The sequence below is a fragment of the Poecilia latipinna genome, unplaced genomic scaffold (genome assembly GCF_001443285.1).
Source record: "Poecilia latipinna isolate Pla-1442-1.1 unplaced genomic scaffold, P_latipinna-1.0 Scaffold5187, whole genome shotgun sequence".
In the NCBI taxonomy this organism is placed as follows: domain Eukaryota; kingdom Metazoa; phylum Chordata; class Actinopteri; order Cyprinodontiformes; family Poeciliidae; genus Poecilia; species Poecilia latipinna.
The window spans coordinates 3,876-13,924 of record NW_015117803.1 but is presented as its reverse complement, the minus strand read 5'-3'; the positions used below and the strand labels follow the sequence as shown (position 1 = coordinate 13,924).

General features: G+C 38.1%; 1 protein-coding gene across 2 annotated transcripts; it reads right to left on the bottom strand.

Moving 5' to 3' along the window:
- Positions 1–9: 9 nt before the first annotated feature.
- LOC106943352 (vesicle-trafficking protein SEC22a-like) lies at positions 10–7,869 on the bottom strand. Of its 2 annotated transcripts, none has more exons than XM_015026662.1 (5): positions 7,015–7,691; positions 6,329–6,539; positions 3,044–3,207; positions 1,586–1,765; positions 10–253 (listed from the first exon to the last, which is right to left on the bottom strand). In XM_015026662.1, exons 2-5 carry the CDS (start codon positions 6,508–6,510, stop codon positions 87–89), a joined length of 693 nt encoding a protein of 230 aa, XP_014882148.1. In that variant the 5' UTR covers positions 6,511–6,539; positions 7,015–7,691; the 3' UTR covers positions 10–86. The 2 variants fall into 2 exon arrangements, with proteins under 2 accessions (XP_014882148.1, XP_014882147.1); XM_015026661.1 differs by lacking the exon at positions 7,015–7,691 and adding an exon at positions 7,721–7,869 and having other exon boundaries at positions 11–253.
- Between the last annotated feature and the right edge of the window lie 2,180 nt (positions 7,870–10,049).

The window sequence follows — 10,049 nt, the reverse complement described above, 5'->3', positions numbered from 1 at the left end:
GAGTAAGACTAAAATATGCAGCGATTGTTCATCTAAAGCAACAGAGAAGACATGGCTATAGAGATTTTATAAACAAGATTCTTTGGTTAAGTTTTTGCATCAAGTATCCAAATGTCCCTGCAGTAAGTCCTGACCTGTAGTATGCTCTCTATAGCATGGACACCTCTCAGCAGGTTCAGGCCTCCACAGAGGACGCTGAGCACACAGGACACAATGCCAGGGAGCGTCGCCGGCTCCAACATCTGTGTGGGGGCTGGGAGAAAAAATAGACAAGCATCACACACTGTAACTGCATGGATTCGTTTCATTTCATGCAAAGTAATCATCTGTCGTGTTGGAAACACTCTGCAAGCAGGATACGGGCACGCCACCATATTGAAGACAAAAGGTGTTTGAATTCACAAAAAGTTTAGGACGTTGTAATACAGGGAAATACGTCTCGTCAGAGAACTTCATCCTCCAGGAGAGAAATGCTCAGAATCATCATTTTAGGAACAAAACGGCTCCAAGTCAACAGATGAGTAGTAAAAACAAAACACAAACGATTAGAAAAGTGGAGTTTCAGCAGGATTTGAAGTGTCTAAAATTGAAAACTGAACTGTTCCACAGAGAAAATGAGATAACTAGACATGAAACATTTACCTCAGCTCTTTTTCCTGTTAAAATAATATAACATCAAATGTGCATACAGGCAAAACAACTAATGGAGTAACACGATATTTGAGATATTTGAAGTTTAAGTAGTATTGCATGCATACATACTGAACCCCAATGTACTCTGGTACCCCAAAACTAAATCCTTTGCTTATGAAAACACTCAGAAATGACTTCATGGTAAACCTGCTGCAATAAGAAACTAATTAATCACATGATGAATTAAATTATTCTGATTATTAATGTTGCTTAATGGGCAATTTTATTTACACAAACTTTATAATTCATTTTATTTATGGCTTCGGTTGTGTTTTTATTTGTTGTCTTTGGTTGTTGTGTTTTACTTATAGTAATAGTTAAAACATCTTCCAGCTCCAGTGTTAAGTGTTATTTGAAAAATGAAAGTTTATTAGTCTTTCACAGGGCGAACTTGTATTTTTATTCCATTATCAACATATTACTGACCATAAATGGTCTCAAAACAGCAATATTATTGGTTATCGCAATAACTACTGGGACAATTTATCATCTAGGTGGATTTGTTATCTTGACAGGTCTACTCATTAGGAAACAGACCACAGCTGTCTGTAATTAAATCTTCACAGCAGACGGGAGAAAGTCATGGAGAAGTTAAAACGGTGTGAATACTTCTGAAAGGCACCAAACTTGTTCTTATCAAGAAAGAGGAAAACTGGAGGTGCATTCGGGTTGACACACAAGACCCCATATTTTTTGAGCAAGCAAAGCAAAATGGATGTCAGCAAAATGCACCAGCTCTCATCAGCACACACTCTTGAACGTTGCAGGCATTAGCGTTATTTTATGTTATGTTTTTCCACTCAACCTTCACTGAATGTGAATGGAAATTTCCAGGGACAAGGCGCATATGTTAAAAGGGCTTTTTTGTGCGCGGTGGCAGCTCGAGCCCTACCTATGCCCTTGTATTTAGAAGCGGCTCGCACCGAGAATCCATTGATAGCCTGAAGGTCCTCTGGGGAAAGCTGATAGGGCGGGCGCAGCTTGATCTCTGTCTGCATGTCAGCCAGGTTGATCTTGGTGGACAGGGAGCGAGGGCTGTTGTAGCGCTGCTTGGTCTTCTGGATGAAGGTGTCTGGGGGATGACAGTCAGCACAACAACAAGGCGGTTAGTACCGCGGGGAGCAAAATAACGGGTGATAAACACTCGGCGTATAAGAGATAAGGACACTGTTTGGCGTAAACACAAGGAAGCTGAAGCTGCGGCGTCTCTGAAAGGAGTAAACATCTTTGCAGCAGAGAAACATCTTCAGTCTCAGCATGCATCTCAGATTTTACTTATTTCCTCTGCAGAGTGCAGACAGAGGGATGTTTGTAATAAAACGGATCCACCTTTTATGGCAACGGCACGTCTCACCAAATAGCAAAAATACAAGCTTTAGTTTCAGAACAATAAATGAGTGTAGTGGGGGGGAGAACAGATGGTGAGAAGAAATTGTTATTTTTAATGAAATCACTGGTGGCATAATTATAGTCTCTAAAAGAAACATAACTGTAGCTCTGTTTTAATGACTTTCCTTTTTTTATTTAAGTTGCACAAAGTGTCAAGAATTTCTAATCAATCCACATGTCTTTCTGTTTCCCTGAGGTCAACCATGACTTGGTCTCTGGGCTGGACAAAGACCAAAATCCGTCTTTCTACGGTGAATGGGCAATTTATCCAATTGTTTGTCATTACTGAGGCAAATACACTGTGATAAAGCTAAGTTAATTGTTGTTTTTTATGCTGGTTGATGAGGTTTTATCACAATATTTAGTGATAAACGATACAATAAATGCTCACATCTAGCACCTAATGTCCACTATTAGGAACAATAAAGCATCTGTCTCTTTCTCCTCCAAAAACTCTGGAAACCTTGTTGGACTGCAAAGTGTCATTGACTTTTTGAAGTTCCAGGAGAGTTTAAATAAAATCTAATAATTTCCACTAATAAGATTGTGTGCCACCGGGTCGCCAGCATAATTATTTAAAACCTTGGTTAAAAATCAAACATCTTCCATGGTCAAGTCAGCATCCAGACCAGGATCCTATTGACCAGCTTTCATTGGTCTGCTTCCACTTTGTGAAATGTTAAACCAAGAGCTACTTTGTTGGAAAATGGCAGGTTGTACAATATTCTGAAAACATGAGTTCCAGCAATTGTTTTTCTCATCACTAAATAAATGTACTCAAATTAAAAGCATGTTTTTTCTTCACAGTGAAATCACACCATTGCAATAAAACCTTAGATTGCTTTAAGGTTTTTCACACATCTTCAGCAGCGTTGCTAATAAATGTGGCTGGCACTGTGTCTTGTTACCTAGATAATGACAGTGCGAAGCGCATTACTCACAAAATCCAAAAGAGTCTTACCGAATTCGATGAAGGAGTACGGCCGCACGGCACTGCTGATGCGTTTGGAGTCATAAGTGATGATGAACTCTTTCTGCAGCTCGTCCAGGAAGCAGAAGGCCAGCACATTGGGGTAATTTCCAGTGCAGACCATCAGGTATCCAACACCCAGCGAGTATATGAAGCTAAAAACGCAGAAAGAGCAGCAGAAAATCCTGATTTTAACGCGAGGTCCTGCCTTTTTGCTCAGGTCAGAAACCCCGGAGAAATAACGAGGACGACAAATTACAAGAGGGTAACATAACAGCAGTAATGATTCTGCTGGTTAACGCTCTAATCGCAGTGCAAACAGTTTAAAGTACACCACTGCTGTAAAGGTAAAGAAATAGGATCACACTTTCACAGCTAATTAAACTTAATAACCACATTAACATTCACATGCACCTGTTCAGACACAATACCCATCAGCCTGGAAGCGTTACTTCATACGATGAGCAGATTACATTTCCCTGATTAAAAAACAGGACTTGCATTATCTAAACGTCTCTGCTCTCATTTGTGCTCTGAGCCAAGACGTGAAACATTAAACAGTTAAATATCTACAAACGCAAGAGGTGAATCTGCAGGACTGTATCAGACCAATCTGACAGAAAAAAACAATAATCAATAAAGAGAGACAACAAGTTACTGGTGTCAATGCGCTAATTATTAGAGCTGGAAAAAGAAACAGAAGCTTTGGTCGTTGCTAGCAGGTCAGCAGCAGGCTCGCTGACTTTCCAAAAACACTTCTGCCAGCACTTGATGTTTGTTGTCCATCTTTGATTGGGTCAGAGGGAAATCGGCACACAAATGGACTGAAGAGTTGGTTGACAGGATCCCCAGTAATCGCACAATGTGAACCCGGCACCAAAAAAATTTAGAGAAACAAATTTAAATGGGAATCCAGAGCTGTAAAATTAAATGTAGCTTGTTGCTTAGTTCAGTGTGAGCGTGAAGTGAATCCCAAAGTGAGTAACTTATTGTGTTTTCATGACCGCCTAATATACTGATTTGTCTGTAAACAAGAGATGCACCAGGAAATCAGCAAGTGACCAAATAATTGTACAGTTTTCAGTGGTGAAACTCCCAGTAGGGGAGTTAAAAATCAGCCACTTCACCAGCATGTGTGCTATGAGGGTGCACTGACAGCAACAGTCATCAAAGTGGAAAACTTTACCGAGTGGAGTGAGACTTTTATCATATAACAGGGAGACTGAGCAGAGGGCAACAAATAAGCTTTTGTCCATTTGAGCTTTCAGCATGTTATGGTAATGAACATATTTAGACAGGCTGGGAGCCTGTCAGAGTCTGGGTAAAGTAACATCATTACTCTTTATTTCCCAGGGATCAAACAATTGATAGACTTCCTAAACAAAAAGCGCTTAATGATCACTAAAGCTCCCTCTAACTAAAACCTTTCTGCTGGGATAAGATCATAATTTAAAATCAACAATCAAATACTTAATATCCTTTGAGGAAATGGTAGCTGTTTGTTTTCCCAATGCAACTCTAGTACTAAAGTAGACCACCATGGATAATTAGGTAACTGTTGGCTACTTGAAAAAATCACTCGTATGCAACAATTTTCTCCTGATCAGCAGGTTAAGAACTGAAAAAGACCTTTTGCCCTTAAATGCATCCATGCGTACTATGTTCAGTCCATGAACTTGGGACGCATTTTAATGTTTTTAAAGGTTTAGCAAAGTCGGATAAATTAAGGGACATAATGCTCTGATGCATAGCTAGAGGTTATTTTGTACTTAGTTCATTTTCTGCTGGATTCAAAACGACTGCCCCCATTTAAGGACCTGCAGCATGTGTTTTCTCTCATGTGTCACAGTAGAAAAAAATAAAAAGTAAATAATTGGAATTAGTCAGAACAAAGCCAAAAAGAAAATGGAGGGAAGGCAGCCAGGAAAAGCTTCACAGGGACATAAACAGCAACGCTTTCTTACTCACTCCTCCATTCTTTCAATAGATTCAGCAGTCTTTAGTTTCATAAAGACTCTTTATCCCTCCCAAAATGTACTTTGTGAACAGAACTCAATGCTAGTACTCCTTACTCTGTGTCATTCACTGATTTAAATAGATCAGTAAACTTACCATCTGTGCATCAACTATAGATCTACAGTTATCAACACAATAAGCCCTTACCCACATGTGCTAGCTATATTTTCCCCCCCCCATCAAGAGGTGGCGGCCTCAATAATAACGCTGCAGTAAAAATGCAAACCGACATGCATTTGCTTTATGACTGATCTGTGACACGGCTACTGTTCATGAATCAAGATTTGGGCTTTTCCAGCTTTGGAAGCCAGTCAAACGTTAATGCTCAGCGTTAGCTGGTGCATCCCCATTCAATATCCCAAATCTCTTTGGACAGATGGCATGTATCACCTTCACTAATGTAATCATAATAAAAATCAATAACATCTGGCTCAGTAAATCTTAAAAGCAAAAAGCCAAGCAAAAGCCTTTGTATAACTAGTGAAATATGCAAAGCTTTCGCACCAGACGAGCCTGCATAAATGAACTTATTAGAGAGTTTAAAGTAATTTATGATGGAATACCAGGGTATTATTTAATCCTGTCAGATCTCTATTATGTTCTAATATAGTTAACACATAAAAACAATTAATTTAGCTTTAAGACTCTAGAGATTTTAATGCATCAAATGTCACATGAAAGCGTCTGAATGGTCGTGAACATCACAAAAAAAAAAGGCTAAGATGTGATCTCTAACAACTAAGCGTCATTCTGACCTTCACTTCAGTCATCATATGCTTCAGGCTTAAATAAATTAAAGACGGGCTAATCAAAGGGAAGCTCTTGCTGCTGAAAGGTGTAACTGTCTCATTCCCCTTAAGGTCATGTCCTGTTTCTTATCGTTGCTAATTGGCGCCGAACAAACACCGCTTAAAAGCATTTCAAAGGCTTTCCCAAGAGCACCAGCTGGGCTTTCAGAATTAATGCTTTGAAACAGAAAGCCTAAAGGGCGCCCTGGCTTTAGATTTACACACATTAGATGGTACCATTCAATAAAAACGTTTAAAAAAGAAAAACAAGAAAGAAGTAGGAAAACTGTCACAGTTCCTAAAGATGAAACTGAATGATCAAAACTGCTGTTTCATATCGAACTTTATAGACTCGCAAACTGACTGCATAATGTTTTCTGACCTACTTACTGTAAGTTAACATAAAAACAAAAGCACATGTTACCTCTTAGATGTAATATCATTTAAAGAAATGCTACAGAACAGGACGTACTTCACATTGTACGGTCCGGACTTGAGTGTGCAGCGGTCAGGGAACTGGTTGAGCTTCTTGGAGAGACCCTTAAGATGCCTCTTCGTCTCCTGGAGGTCTTTCTCCTGTTCGCAGTCGGTGGATGCTGAGAGAGGCAGACCGTCCGCGACGCGAACCACAGAGGCAAACAACACCATCGACATTTTACAGTTGAGGGTGTCCCACTGATTTGCTGTAAACGGAGGTTAAAATTCATAGTAAGACTCTTCAAAAAGGCAATTAATGACCGAACTATTCTTCATAAACAACCAAGAAACATTAGGAAAACCTGCTGAGTGGTACACAATTATACAAATATCATCTTAAATGGGGTGAGGTGAAGGCTATTTTCTTCTTGAATAGTAATCAATATAGCTGTACAATATTAATAATCAATATCACACCGTGACTGTTGGAATTTTTAATTTTGTGAAGGCATTTGTAATATCAGTTATGTTAAAAGATTTAAATTTGTTATTGTTTGACTTTTTTTATTTTTTTTTTTTACTACAAAAATGCTACTAGCTTGTACATTGTTCCAGCTGAGGGCGTTGGACAAATTTTAGTTGAAATATAGCACACTACAGGTTAAACTTTTTAAAAACTATCGAGAGTATATGTGTTCCGACAGACGACAAATGCCAAATCACACACCTGTGGTTACTTACCTTTATTATCATCCGTTGGTGTTAAAAATACTCGTTAGCGACAACAGGATAATACCCAAAAATAGGACTTTTTTTTTTATTCATCTACTCTAACCCCACAGCTAGCTCAGGAGTGATTTCAACTAATATGCTGTTCAGTTATCCTTTTGTAGCTCATTTAAAGTGTAGTACTCATTTTAATGCAATTTAAAACCAAAACCTGGAGGTGGGGTGGTCCCTTGCGTCAGAACCACGGAGAGCTCCACGACTGAATGAAAGCACGCTGACAGGAAGTCATGTGAAACACTGACTGCATGCGTTCTCGGTGAATTAAACATTAAACCTCCCTTTCCTGCAATTCAAAGTTACGTTTGAGTTCAACAAAAAGAGACTCTGTAGTGGCTAGTAGAATCAAAGCAAGGTTAGCTAACGCTAAAATCCAATTACATTAAATGAACTGCATCTTCATTGGACTTATGCGGACATAACAGTGCTATAAATCAAATACCCGAGTAACTGACCGATTAAAAGGACTAAAACAGTTTAATTTATTCTAAAATATCAACTCAGGCTGCAAGAAAACTCAGGCCAGCAAGGGAGCTAACAACATTAGCAGAATCGGCTAGCCCGGGAGCTAACATTCAGCTACTTTGGTTTGCTGTAGCCTCAAAGTAGAATGAATTCACATCTCAGAGAAACTGGCAGAGCTATTTGACAAAAACTGTACCTGTTGAAGAAGTTTTGCATCATGTAGTTATGTATAATAGGCTGCAATGGGCATATTACACACACAGGAAGCAGAGGTAGCTAGCAGGCAGCGACGTGAGGATGTTATCGTTTACGTGGCTGCTTCGCTTTGCATTGTGGGTATAAAAAAAAGTCGTAAGCCAAAGACACGCAAAATAAAATGCAATGAAATCATTTTTAAAATGCGTTAAATAATATAATGATGAATTTTAAGTAGCTCAAATTCGTTAATTTGTTTTCAATATAAAAATGGAAGAGGGGAATCTAAACCTTCAGATTAAGCAACAACTGCCATTTGAGAGACGAATCCTGCATACCTGAGCTGGAAAGCCTTAAATATGTTATTTGGGAGAAATCCACATTAAAGCAGGCAGATATAGGAAACTAGAAAACTGAACTTTGTAACTCTTAAGAGGGAATCCTCATAACTATCTTTTAACAGCATAAAGTCAAATAGAGGGAAAAACTGAGACAGTAATATTTAAGCAATTTAAGAAAGCTGTGAATCATGGAACCAGTTTTAGGTAAAAACATATATTTTTATCAGTGACCAGACAGGACGGCGTTGACAGCAACAGCATAAAATGATGCCTTGAAGGAATTTAGAATATTTAGAATTAAGGAAAGGTATAAAAATCTGTTTAAATTGAAACTATTTTCTAAGGCATGCTGTGGCTGTGTGAATTTTCTGTCTTTGCAAATGAGGAAAATATGCTGTATTTAGAAATGTTTTTAGCCTTTTGGAAATCTCAGAATGTAAATACTGTAAGGAATACACACAGTGACTATAATAGTGTAATGCAAGAAGCATTAATTAACTTCACAATATAAAGCTCTAAAGATCAATGCTAAGAATTTTTTTTCTTTTAAAATCAGAAACAACCATTTTATAGCAACAATTTTTAATATTGAGTTTCCTTTAGCTGTAAGCCATGACCGTCAAAAATAAGAGAACAGCTTTAAGAATTATTCTGTGCAAAATGAGTTTCACTTTCCGATTTGAATTGCTGAAATGAATTAAATTCTCAATGATATTCCAATTGATAATTGGATAATTACAAATGGATATCCTTATACCTTTAATATAAAGACAGTCTATTCTAAAGCCTTTTAGAGTTGCAATGCTTCTCCAAGTATCTGGTTTCATCACTAAACACCAGCAGAAAGCATGATTTTCAGCCTTTCTGATGTGGTGGCACTTTTTCTTTTTTAGGTTATGGCTGTAATATATAAAAAAATGAATAATAAATAGTATTTATCTATTGCTTGCCAAGTTTTAGTGCTCCACTCAGAACTAAAATAGGCCATTCACGGCATCAGCATTTTCTTCAATTTGCATCAGTTTCTCTTCAAACGTAAAACTAAAAAGAGAGAGAGAGGGAAAAAAGTGACAAAGGAAATGAAAACAGCAGCACAGAAATTGTTAGTGGCCTCGTCCTTCACGCATACCTCCTCTGCAATCTCCCCAGAGCACAACAATGTGTCAGCCTGAAGGGAAATGCTCCACAACCCCCCCGTAGGCTAAGTGTGTGTGCTTGTGTGTGGGAGCCAGAGAGACGGAGGGGAAGTGGATGATAGATGTGTGCTGCAGCTGACAGGTTGATGAATATCCACAGGGTTCAGTGTTTTAATGCAGAAAGTGGCAGGTGTGAGGAAGACGGCGTCATTTGCACTGACACAGTGTAAACAAACACAAACAATATACATATATATATATGCATGCACAATCAAGTAATTCAGATGCATAAATGCAAATTTTCAATTAGATGTGATCATAGCTTAAGGAATTCTTTACATCTACCATATGTGGTGACACTTTATTTGACGGGGTGTGCACAAGAGACTTCACTGCCATGAAGATGAAGGAATCTTCGACATTTATGACCGTCATGAAGTGTCATTTGGCAAGTAATGACACTTTTAATGTAAAGTTGACAATTTTAATTGACTTTCAATGCAAATTTGAATGCATCTTTGCATTAAAAGTGTCATTATTTACAGAATAATGCAAATGCATTATTTAATGTAGTTGTGTATTTGTCAAAAACCAAAGAAATTAAATTAAAAGATCATAATTTGATTTCCTTGTTTACAAAATGCATTCAAACTATGAACTCCCACCATTTCACTTTCATTCTATAAACCGACACCATCTGCTCTGATGAGATTTTTTTGGGGGGCCTAATTATCAGATACATCAGCAACACGAATGTGGAGATTTTCCATCTGGTCGATATGCTTCAATTTTTAAAGATTCTAAGGATAAAAAAGAAGAAAAGGAAAATAAAAGCAAGGACAAACCTGCATCA